Source organism: Ostrea edulis, chromosome 2 (genome assembly GCF_947568905.1).
Source record: "Ostrea edulis chromosome 2, xbOstEdul1.1, whole genome shotgun sequence".
NCBI classification, from domain to species: domain Eukaryota; kingdom Metazoa; phylum Mollusca; class Bivalvia; order Ostreida; family Ostreidae; genus Ostrea; species Ostrea edulis.
Window position 1 is genome coordinate 24,058,527 of NC_079165.1, and position 12,960 is coordinate 24,071,486.

The following is a 12,960-nucleotide window of genomic DNA, read 5'->3' on the forward strand; positions in this document are numbered from 1 at the left end:
TTTTAATCATGGTATCATTTTGAAGGGTTCATCAAATAAAAATAATCCACCATAGGAACTTTCAATTTTTTTTTTACTGCTTGATTTATTTCACCTAGAATTTAACATTGAAATATATGGGAAAAAGCATGTTTTATTACAAAATTTTAAAAAGAAATTATATTTTCATACAAATCTCTTGGTAGAAAGTTACAAACACTTTCTCTTAATGAAAATATAAAATAAAATTAATTATTGACCACACACATTTTTAGAAAATTAGATTTTTCTTATTTTTACAAAGGGAAGACAACTCTTCCAAATAGTTTTAAGTGCAAAAGGGTTAGCTTCTAATCATTTACCAGTCACGTGAATTTAATCTGTTTCACTTTCATCGTTATTTAACAATAAACATTTATGTTGATCTAAATCCTTCAAAATTGTTTATTATCCTTTCATTATACATGGAATACCTTAAATGAGGTTCCAACTGAGATTTGGAGTTATGTCAATTTTTTAGGAAGTGTTTTTTTTATTTCTACACTGAAGGAGAATTAGGAAATTAAATAGAAAAACAGAGGTTGCAATGCTTGTTATTGAGCTACAGTGTTCTATATATGACCTTTTGCACTTAAAACGGTCTCAATGTTTATTCAATTAAACTAGTAATGGAAATAAATTATGATCTTTTTACACTTGATATGTTTAAAAGGACATAGTAGGAGTACTGTCAATTTCTAGAATTTCATACCATTTTCAAGATCTTGTCTTAAAATTTAAAATGGAACTAAAATAGTGAGGGGTAGAGATCAAAATTTTTAATCCTTGGCGAAAATACTGAATTTTCACACAAAATTTCAAGTACATGTAAATTAATTCAAACTTTATAAGAAATTTGTGTTCTGTTTGGAAAAAATATATCAACCAAATAAATAAATTAGAACATTTGAACTAGTTCCAAGTCTCTACTACTGGTATCATAAATTACAAAACTGAAATACACGTGTAGGAGTATAAAAATAAAAGATATATTGGATGAAACAGAAACTGTAATATCATACATATTTAGAACGCTTTGATTAATCGGTCCTTCTGGCACAAAATATAGTCCCTACCAAACCCATTCAAAATTTGAATTGACACAAACATTTTCAACTGGATAGAGTTCAATAATAGATGTGTGATATCTTTGCACCAACGGGAGCAGTATTGAACCACTAAATACTTAATTGTAGCACCCTGCGCAGTTGTACTCAATAGCTCAGGCGTTAAAGCCCTAAACTGATTTGGCAATAAATATAAACTTTCTTTCAGAATTCAATGTTCAATTCTTAAACCAAATGCAAACAAAAATATTTCAAGTTTTCTTGACCCCATTTTGATGCGATTTACACGTTGAAGTATGTAGTACATGCATATTGTATACATATTACACGCTACCAAAGCAAGTCAAACCTATAGCCTTTTCTGTAAATGACTACCCTACTGAAGATAAACTGAGAAATGTCAGAATTCAGACATCAGTACCAAACATCACATCCAAAGATGAACAATCTGATATTGTAAAGAAAACTCACACTATGACCATTTTAGAAGAACAGTACCCCTCTGAATTTTGGATAAGAGTATTCACGGACGGATCAGCCACAAATGCAATAAAAAACGGAGGGGCTGGTATATACATCCAATATCCAAATGGAGAGCGACAATCTGAAGCAATACCAACAGGCTTGCATTGTTCCAACTACAAAGCTGAAGAAAAAGCCATCAGACATGCTGCACATACCATCACAGACAAAGTCAATATCACAACTCCAGTTCTTTTCCTTACAGATGCTCTGTCTGTATTACAGGGCTTGACAAACAACAATCTACCATTACTAGAACAGGCGCTATTTAACATTCAAAGTCGCATAACAGTTCTACAATGGATCCTTTCGCACTGTGGAGTCTATGGTAATCAACAAGCTGACATTCTCGCAAAACAAGGTGCTGAACAACAACAGGAGGAAAACCCAGTCTGCCGTGCAGAGATGAAAACCATAATCAAATCTCTGTACAGAAAATCATCCATCAAGGCAGTTACCACCATCTGTCGAGACCTGAACAAACCGTCATATTCAGACTGAGGACAGGACACAATAGACTAAACAAACATCTGAACAGAGTGATGAAAGTGGTACCATCCCCAATGTGTCCCTGTGGTGAGGCAGAACAAGATACAACACATATTCTACAGACATGCAAGAACCATCAGGCATTGAGACAAAGGATATGGCCATTACCAACAACCATCCAGGAAAAGCTATTTGGAACAGTGGAGGACTTACAGAAGACCACCAGATTCGTAGAGGAAGCAGAAATCCAAGTGTAGAGGCGAACGACAGGAAGAAGAAGTATACATATTATAAACATTTCACATGTGATGTAATATCGATACTGTAAATCATACAAATGTCATCTATAAAATAATTACATAACGCATGCATGGTCCCGTAAATAGTTTTCAGATCTTCAATGATGAAACCTCTATGAATTGTACTTTGTGTAATGTTTTCTAAACGTAATTCCAATATCTACTAGCTTCCATCCTGATACACGATAGTTTTCATTTATAGTCTCTTTTTAGCATCACATAGCCTGCCGGAGTTATTTCCCTTACGTCAATAAACTATCTGGAAATAAAAAAATAAAAAAAGGAAAAAAGAAGCCTCCAGATTATAGGAAATAGGTCGCTGTGGGTTTTTTTCAACCTCTCAAATAATTTACATTTATTGGTAAGATTTTTATTCTAGAAAAGGAAACGTTATTTCTATTTCATACGTTAATACAAATACTTTCATCAGTGGAAGTAGTGTTTGGATATCGTATTCACTTGATAAACTAGACACAATTTCCCTCACTACTGTTCATCCTGTGTATGTTACCTTCCTTATACCACCTCGTCCTGCCCTACTCACTCTGGTTGCAGAGTAGGAAAGCAAATATCACAGCAAGGAACTGAAAATGATACATATAACTAGACTGTTAAAAATCACGAGAATGAATGCTGATGGTAAATCTTTTATCCAACACTATTGTAGTACTATGGTATATATGTCGGAAATGAAACACGGATGTAGTCAGATGATTTTTTAACTCACCTCAATGGTAAGAATCGGGATCCCAACAGCAATAATCAGAGTGGAGTTAGAGTTTATACCATCTTTAAAAGCATCAAAACATCCCTACAAAAGTGAGATAGTTTCTTGTTTGACAAATATTCTAATGCTATAATTTGATCTCATATTAGATTAGAACAAAAAACAAAACGACATAAATATATTAACCGGGACATGCTGTCACTGATCATGAAATGACGTTTTCTTTATTTACCTAGCCATATTATTTGCCCCAGGTTCACGAATCAACATGAATTAGAAGAAACATTTGTCGACCGAGTTTAAGGAAAACATTGTAATTCTGAAATTGAAGGGTCTAAAGAAGACCTCTAGTCAGACATTGGGTATAAGAGGGGGGTTAGAAGACCATAGCAATTCATAATACAAACCAATGGTGGCGAATTTTATAGATTATAAACAAGTAACTGTGAGAAACTGAAGCTGAAAGAATTTTTCCAGATAACATTCAGATTATAACGGACAAAATAAGTATATAACTTTGTGGAGAAATTCGTCCTAGAAGTGTTAGCATTGTTGTCTAGATGAAATCAGCTATGCTTGTCGCAATATTCATCTAGGATCATATTCGAATATACTGAAGCTGTGTCATTTAATGTAACATATCCAAGCTCCAATTTAAACTCCGAATACTTCACAAAAAGTGAGCTATGGGTCCATGATGTCTGCCCTAATTAGAAAAAATGCAAATAACCAACAGTGATAAATCGCATAAATTCTGCAAGGACTACAAAATTAGGAGTAGATCAAATACGGATTCCTGGGCACACCAGGGGTGGGATCAGGTGCTCAGGAGGAATAAGTACCCCTGCTGACAGTCACACCCGATGTGTGCTCGATAAAATACACGATGTAAATATCTGATTCCTGTTACTAGGTTTCTTTAAGCAATAGCGTGGGACGGTTTTTCTCTCTGTTCACATGACCTAGTTTCTAATGTAGAATAATGTTACAAATGTTTCTATTATTGAAAACGAACCCTTTACATAATTATCTCGATATTGGTTGTGTGTCATGTAGTTCATGTTCGTATTATAATTTTACTACATGACTTCCTTTTCACGTATGATACTCCGCAAAATACACTGAGCGGCATCATTCAGAATAACAACATTATTGGAATCTGCTCAGAACCGGTCGCGGTAGCCAAATGGATGGGACGCTTACTCGCAACGGGGAGGCCCAGGTTCGGTAAATTGTATTTACTGGCGTCAGGTTGTGACTGTTCCTTTGCTAATGCCTGACATTTGAAGTGAAAGTAAAACGAAGGTTCTGTGTCGTCACCGTGTGTTTGCACGAGACGGAACCCACACTGCTACGGCCGCGCGTTTTGTGACACTTCAGTTAAAGTTGGTGATGTTTCTATATGAATGAAAAATTCTTGAATGAGACAACATTCAGATATTGTCAATCTCCTTTACTTGAAAGGGTGAAGATAACGAACAGCAATCGATCTCATAATTCGTATTAAGAAATCACAATTAAGAGTAGGAGAAACACAGACCCTGGGATATACCAGAGGTGGGATCACGTGCCTAGGAGGAGTAAGCATCCCCTTTCGACCGGTTACACCCGCCGTGAGCCCTATATCTTGATCAGGTGAGCGGGGTATTGCCTAGTCAAAATATGTGTACAAAGAACGGACTACCAGTTGGTACGAAGCACGTCAGAAAGCATTTAACTCAATGAAAGTTTGTATCGGTAAATTAGATCGAGAAAAGAATCGTTAACATTGTTAAAAATGTTCCTTTTATGGTCTTCTGCTGAATTGATTTGGAGTAAACATAATATCCAGAATATGAATGGTGTCACCACATGAAGTGATGCAGAACAATAAATTTAGCGTATTCAAGCATCTGTGTAAACTTTTTCACTTTATGTGGGCTGAATGGGAATGACTAATTTTAAAACCAAATTGTAACTTCTCCATTTTCAAATTGTTCGTTTCGTCTATATCTGACCTGTGTTGTTGTCTGTCTCGCATTTAAATTTGATTTACACAAATTAAATATTTTGGATTATTTCTTCGGATTTTACAGAGGACACGAGTGTTATCATATGTTCTTTGTGCATCAAAATTTCCCTAACCAGACAGACTTTCATAGTCTATTAGTTCCTTTAAAACGTGCAATGCTAAGTGATGTGCAAGTATGTAGCAAACAAGTAGACTATGATACTTTCTTCAGTAGTTACATTAACTCATAAAATTGCTGATCATGATCGATATTGAGTTTAGCATTTGGTTTCTGTATATACAATGTACATTCAGTGAAACATTATTTCACAGCATATGCAAAACGAAATAGCTAAGATATATAACAGAAATGCCTGTACCATTGTTTTGTAACCACTCATGGACGAGGTGCAGTTTACAGAAGCTAGAGTATAGTTGTCAGCATCCACATCCTCACAGCATGTCCTGGGAAGATTGCATTTAATCGTTTCTTTGCACCAAGGGGTTATCTTGAAGTCCGTGTGATTCCCTGTGACCGGATTTACACCACAACAATCTGACTGTAAATCAATTTTGGTTTAATCAATAGATATATAAATGAGTGGGTGTTTGACTGAAATGAATAAAGGAACGATGGATTGACGGATAGATGAATGAATAGATGGATCAAGCAATGCATGCATATGGATGGATTGTTTCAAGAATACTGATTAAAAGGAAGAGTGGATGAGTGGGTGGGTGTGTGGATGATTAGATGTAAGTGTGGATGAATGTATATGTGGATATATATGGACTAAAGGGTGAATGAAATCAATTATGTGTTGCTTACAGTCACAAACATTGTATTCCACATGTTCGATATTTCATTATCACTGCTTAGAGTGTCGTTTATATAATTGGCTTTCAGAGAGTTCAGCATCGCCATTTTCATGAATTCTTCCACCTGGGATAAAGTAAACAATTATAAAACTAGCATGGTATGTACTCTTTTGTAATATATTGTATCCTATTGTATGTTCATAATCATAAACTCTACCTCTTCCCTCAATGCGATCCACAAGGTTATGGCAGTTAATTTAATGAGGAACAACAATAGAACGAAAATGGCGTACTGAAATGATAAAAATTACGTATTCTTAAAATATGTGATTGGAGATCAATATATCCTTAAATTTACATAATTATAGAAAACATTTCTGAAAATTAAGTATTTTTCATATTCGAATTTATGACGATTTCGTTTGGCTCATTGAGCTTAGAAATTAAAAGTGACAGCAGATTTGAAAATTACATGTTAACTATGCAAAGTATATCTATAAACTAGAAAATAATATTAAAAGTATTTGTAAGATTGGGTACTTACCGTGATGAGCATACATCTGTTTTCTGAGCAAGCGCCATATTGACCCACTCCAGCGACGAGGGCAATGAACGTGCCGATAACTATGAGGGTGATCGCGATATTGTCTGACAGGACTCCGTGTTCATTCAGCTTGGAGGTCGCTGAGTTTGTTTCTAACTCCATGACCTTTACATTAAGTTTCTTCAATACTCCCACAATCAACATAAACATTCCAAGCAGCTGTAAGAGAGAAAGAGAGAATGAGAGATAGATAGAGAGAGAGAGAGAGAGAGAGAGAGAGAGAGAGAGAGAGAGAGAGAGAGAGCTAGTTGTAAACTCACAATAATTTTACAAAAACATGAAATTTCTAAAAAATTCCTATTCAGTGCCCTGTGCTACAAGGAATATCATAAGGGGTGCAAAACTTTTTATATATATTACCATTTTTAATCAAATAAAGGGCATTTTAAAACATATGCTGCAATCAGACTTTATTGCGGAGAGGAATGAATAACTGGGTCGTTTCGGTTATGAGTATATGGAAGAAAAGGTATATATGTATAAAAGGAATGGAAGAAAGTTATCATTTGCTTAAATGGACGAAAGCTGATTATATATACCTTACCATATACTTCCTTTGAAAGGCATGCCTTATACATGTATTTCTATTTCTACTTGTTCCTGTTTATGAACACATATTGTTTGCCAAGTGATTGTTAATAAGAAACTGAAATATAATGGACTGGTATAATTAAAAGCTAAGAATTCATTCCATTATAATTAGTTTTCAAACTTCGTTTACCTTGTTAATAATGCTTTGTGAAATATCTGATGAGGAAAAACATTCTTAGTATGATGTGAGTGTCTTCCAGTTAAACGCAGAGGGAAATGAATTTTACGTCATCAGAATAAGATAGATACAAAAAAAATCCATTACTTACGAAAAGTATCGTGTTAATAATGATCAGGAAAACCTTCCCGAACTTTGCTCCACAAGACATGCCCATTGTGGGATATGAAGGTCAAGGTCGTTCAAACTGAATGAAAAGCAATTTTGTCTGAGATCAATTTAAAATCGTAGCATGAAATTCCTTTAAAAGTTTAACTATCTTCACCTTTCATATTGGGATATTCACTTTGCGACATTACAATAAAAATGATTTTCAAGATATCAAATTTCTTGGCTTTATTCAAAATGACAAAGATGAAGATAAGGAATAGCGATCCTACTACGACGATTATAAAATGGAGAATAGGACAATCACAAACCCTAGAAATACCAGAACTGGAATCAAGTGCTTATATACGTACTGTTGTTGGTACATTCACTTTATTGTATCCTTCTATATATCACTGAGTGCAAGCACAAGATCGTTGTTTATATTACAGTCACCAAACAAGGAAGACTGAACTGATCACTATAAGAATGTTTAACTTATTTGTATGTAGCTTGCCTCGAATTACCAACAGGTTCTTGCGTATCGAATCAGTTGACAATGAAAGAACAGCATTTCATCAATTGATCAACCACTTATTTTTAATTGATGAGCTAAATGGTCAAACTCTTCATAATATCACTGTACAGATATATGAAAGGTGAAGATAACGAACAGTGATCAATCTCATAACATCCCCAAAATAAATTGGGACTAGCTGCAATAATGTAGCACTATCCATTTTTCTTTTAAATTTTCAAGTTTTATGGGAGAGGGCTACTATTCGATATGATTTTTGTAATGGTGCCAAATATTTTTACAAATATAAATTCAAAATGTATCATATATATATATATATATATATATATATATATATATATATAGTAACGCTGTTACTAAGGTTACATTACAGAACCTTGTTACTAAGGTTACATTACAGAACCAAGTTACTAAGGTTACATTACAGAACCCTGTTACTAAGGTTACATTACAGAACCCTGTTACTTAGGTTACATTACAGAACTCTGGTACTAAGGTCACATTACAGCACCTTGTTACTAAGGTTGCATTTCAGAACCCTGTTACTAGGGTTACATTACAGAATCTTGTTACTAGGGTTATATTACAGAACCCTTCATGGAAGTTATATTACAGCACCATGGTGAATGTAATAATATTACATTACAAAACCCTCTCACTGAGATTAAATTACAACACCCTCAATTTTCACCTTTCTTGTTTTTCAAATAAAGTAACCTTGGTAAATTTCATACAAAATATGCATAATAATTTTGTTTTTAAAATTTGCTTTACCTCAAAATAAGTGTATCACAGTTATAACCCGACACACGATCACCTAACGAAGCACCACGAGTGTTGAAGTGAGTCCCACGGTAGACTTGAACATCCGGTTACTGGGAGCTTGCTGTGGAATATTTGTTTAACGGAAGTCGGGAATGTCTGATTTAGATATCATTTCTACTTGAATTCACCCTTTCCTTCCTTGTACATAAAGATCCCATGAAATATTTTTTTACACTGCCTTATGTAAGCACAACCAGAAAGTTGCAGCTTTAGACGGAAATTTCAACATTTTATTCAAGTGCATTTTGAAATTCTGTGAAATCAAGTCAAGAGGTTTCTGTCGGTATTTATAAAATAACGTTTTATATAACGTCGTGTAGGTTTTGAAATTGTTTGTGCCCTCCACTATTTATTTTGATGATAGTATATTCTATCAAATAAGTATTTAATAGCCAATTATATGCTTTTGGTTGGTGGAAAATCCTAAACCTCGCTTTCTGGCATATATTAACACTATACCTATATTTAAATTGGCATTCCCTTTCATGGTTGTTTACTATCGCATTTTCAGTACCGCATAGTTTACAATTCAAATAAAAGATAGAAGCAGGTAATTTTCTGCTAACTATTTTTACTTTTTCAGGATATCAATATCAACGATCAAGATATTGGGCAGATGTGTAAGACATGGGATGCTTACTCCTCCTATGCAGCTGGTCCAAACTCTGGTATATCCATGCGTCCCTGTTTGCCCAAATCTCTATGTTGTATTCCTTACTAGTGTAGACAAGTGCAAATTGATTATTTTTATATTAATTTCCAATTTTGTCAGAACGTGATTGTTTTGGTATTTTTCGGATGTAGTTATAGTGCAGACGAGGGCTGACGTCATTCTTACTTTACGCTGCAGCATAGACCACACCGCTACTCTGCCTTTTTCTTTATACCATGTTATACTATTAAGAACCTTTGCTGTTATACAGATCACTGCTGCCTTTTGGCACAATAAATTAAAGAAACGGACAAAAGTCTTGTCACTTGGCTACAAATGGCGTCGCTGGTAGGATTCCTCACGGTAGGATTCTTCACGGTAGGATTCTTCATGGTAGGATTCTTCATAGTAGGATACCAAGGATGCAAGAGGCAGTAGTGATTGTCATTGACCAACCATGGAAGAGTTGAAACAGGAGCTCGATGCATTGAAGTTGCAGCTTGGTGCGATAAAGAAGGAAGAGTCTGGACAGAAGTTTGTGTTTACACCTAAGCAGAGGAAGGTTGAGAAGTTTTCAGGACGGAAAGATGAGGGACAAACGGTGTACGAGTTTATGGATGACATTTCCCGTGTACTGAAGACGCGTCCAACTTCAGATGAAGAAAAGGTGGACTATTTGATAAGTCATCTAGATGGCCCAGCAAAGGAAGAAATTCGCTATCGTGTCCCATCTTCAAAAAAGAATCCTCAACAAGTGTTGAATATTTTACGGGAGACTTTTGGTGAAAAGTCGACCGCTTCTGAGCTTACTGCAGACTTTTACAGTACAAAACAGGAGGAAGGACAGTCTCTGCAAGACTTTTCACATGTGTTGATGAAAAAATTAGACAAAATTGGACAAGTCAACCACCACTTTATCTCCGAACCAGAACAAACACTTAGAAATCAGTTTGCTGAAAATGTGTTGGACAAATGGCTTCGTCGGGAACTGAAAAAGTCACTTAGGTCTAGGTCATCCCTAACCTTTAACGAATTGAGAGAAGAGGCGGTTGTTCTCTCCCTTGATAGAGAGGTAAATACTGACAGTCCTAAGCGCACACCCAAGAGAGATGTAACGGTTTACGCTGAAGCAGCTTCAGTTGACAGTGCAATGATGAATATGGTGAAAGAAATGAGGGAAGAGCTGTCTTCTTTACGAACCGAAGTTAAAGAGTTGAGGAAAACTAAGTTATCAGCGAAAGAATGCACACATAGCAAAGAAAGAAAGTGCTTCCAGTGTCATGAACTAGGACACATAAAGAGAAATTGTCCTAAGACAAAGACTGTCACTTTAAACACAGATTGCCTATTGTCGAGAGCCGGCCAATAGGGAGTGAATTGGAGAATGGCTCACTGATAGGAAGTTGTCCGACTACAGACATAGAAATTGGAGGTCAGAGGATTTTGTGCCTTCTAGACACAGGATCTTTGGTCAGCACCATTACAGAATCTTTTTACAACAGCTACCTTCATGACATTCCAGTATTAAACGATAAACTCATTACTCTTAGAGCAGCGAATGGAATTGATATTCCATATGTGGGATACATAGAGACAGATATTACTGTGAAACCCTTGAATCGTACAGGGTGATCCAAAACATATGTTACACTTTTAAACTGTTATAAAATTTTAATACCTTAAGTTACAATTATGAAATTTACAACATATAACAAAAAGGATTTAAATTTTTTGTCAATGCATACATTTGTCACAGCTTCCTTGTTAATCACCAAAAACTTTCTTCGGAATAATATATGTCATTTTACAACATATGTTCCAAATAACGTCCCTTTGTCTTTAACATTATTTGAACACGATTTCTGAAGTTTTTTACCACAGCTTTACATGTATCAACAGAGATTGATCTTATTTCTCGTGTAATTGCTGTTTTTAAGTCTTTTGTTGTTTGTGGGGAAGGAGAGTACACTCTGTCTTTTAGATAACCCCACAAGAAGAAACCAAGGGGGTTCAGATCGGGGGAGTGCGGTGGCCAAACATTTGCGGTACGATAAGAAATGTATTGATCACCAAACGTGTTGTCAAGCCACTGAAGAACACAACCTGCAGTGTGTGGCGTAGCACCGTCCTGTTGAAACCACACATTATCGAAATTTACAACTTTTCGTCTAAGAGCTGGTAGAAATTTTGATTTCATTAACTTTAAGTATCGTTCAGAATTTACTGTCACTGCATCGCCTTCGGTGTCTTCGAAGAAAAAAGGGCCAATTATTCCGCTTGAATTTAATGCAGCCCATACAGTAACTTTCTCACAGTGAAGAGGTTTTTCCACATAAAAATTGGGTTTCGCCGAACCCCAGAATCTAAAATTCTGTTTATTGACAACATTATTAAGATGGAAGTGGGCCTCATCGGAAAACCATATGGCATCTGTAAAATTTTCAGAGTCGGGTCTACTTAAAATCCAATGGGCAAACTCTAAACGACTTCTAATGTCTGTCTCTTTTAAATGCTGCATCACACTTATTTTGTATGGAATCAATTTTAAATCAAATTTGAGCATTCTATGAATACTAGATTTGCTAACGGTGCCATTCAGTTCATGCAATACCCGTCTAACTGATTTTTGTGGAGTTTCAGTAATAACTCTATCAATGGCATCAATGTTCTCTTTGGTACGGGCACTCCTTGGTCTCCCAATACCAGAATTGCGTCTTGTGTCATTTGTGGTGCCTTTAACTTCAAACTTCCTCACAAGTCTGTAAATTAGCATTCTGTTGAGCACTTTCATTTCAGGATGTTGCTTTCTCATGGTTCTAATGACTAAAGTAGCAGATTTACACTCATAGTAAAGTTTGACAATTTCTGCCAGCTGTTCACATGAAGGTTCCATCTTGAAAATGGGATGACGTCATTATGACGTCATAATTAACTGACTATTTAACAGAATTTCCCGAAATTTTGTCAAATAAAATTTATATTAATAAACTAGATGTTGACAAAATATCTTTGTAATTGCTTTTGTTTTGATAAAGTTATAGATGATTAAAAGTGTAACGCATGTTTTGGGACACCCTGTACCATGTGTGGGATTGGTATACTGATTGTGAAGGACACTCAGGACAGAAAAGAAGTCCCTGGACTACTTGGTATGAATGTGATAAGGGAGTGTCGAGAGTTGTTCCTGCAAAATTTTGGTCCAACATTCGCTCGCCGCACAGAGAACGGAGAAGCAATCCAGAACTGGATAAAGGCTTTCAAGAGGAGCAATCATTCTGAAGTGAAAGGATTTGCAAGAGTAGCTGGTAGAGAAGATGTGTGTATCCCTGCGAATTCTATATCTGTGGTCAGAGTCATTGGACCTTTGCAAGACATTTGTGGTTTACAAGGGAAAAGTGTGTGTATTGAACCTTTGACTACAAGACAAGACGCCATACTTATTAACAGTGTTTCGTCAGCACCAAAATCGGGTGTATATCCTGTCCAAGTTGGTAACTTGGGTAACAAAGATGTCTGGATTAAAGCAAACAGCAGGCTCGGAATTGTCAGTGAGT

General features: G+C 35.7%; 1 protein-coding gene across 1 annotated transcript; it reads right to left on the reverse strand.

Moving 5' to 3' along the window:
- Positions 1 to 54: 54 nt before the first annotated feature.
- On the reverse strand, positions 55 to 8,844 carry LOC125681513 (tetraspanin-1-like). The gene is made up of 9 exons (XM_048921663.2): positions 8,704 to 8,844; positions 7,396 to 7,491; positions 6,476 to 6,694; positions 6,149 to 6,223; positions 5,942 to 6,055; positions 5,493 to 5,672; positions 3,123 to 3,206; positions 2,907 to 2,979; positions 55 to 2,654 (listed from the first exon to the last, which is right to left on the reverse strand). The coding sequence occupies exons 2-8, from the start codon at positions 7,459 to 7,461 to the stop codon at positions 2,932 to 2,934; spliced, it is 786 nt and encodes a 261-aa protein (XP_048777620.1). The 5' UTR covers positions 7,462 to 7,491; positions 8,704 to 8,844; the 3' UTR covers positions 55 to 2,654; positions 2,907 to 2,931.
- Positions 8,845 to 12,960: the final 4,116 nt, after the last annotated feature.

Bases quoted from the DNA above. Each gene is read 5' to 3' on its own strand.
- LOC125681513 (XM_048921663.2), bottom strand. From the start codon at position 7,461: ATGGGCATGTCTTGTGGAGCAAAGTTCGGGAAGGTTTTCCTGATCATT. The intron at 5,673-5,941 runs GTAAGCAACACA...ATTGATTTACAG, and splicing joins GGAATACAATGTTTGTGACT to TCAGATTGTTGTGGTGTAAA. The intron at 3,207-5,492 runs GTACAGGCATTT...TCACTTTTGTAG, and splicing joins TGAGTGGTTACAAAACAATG to GGATGTTTTGATGCTTTTAA.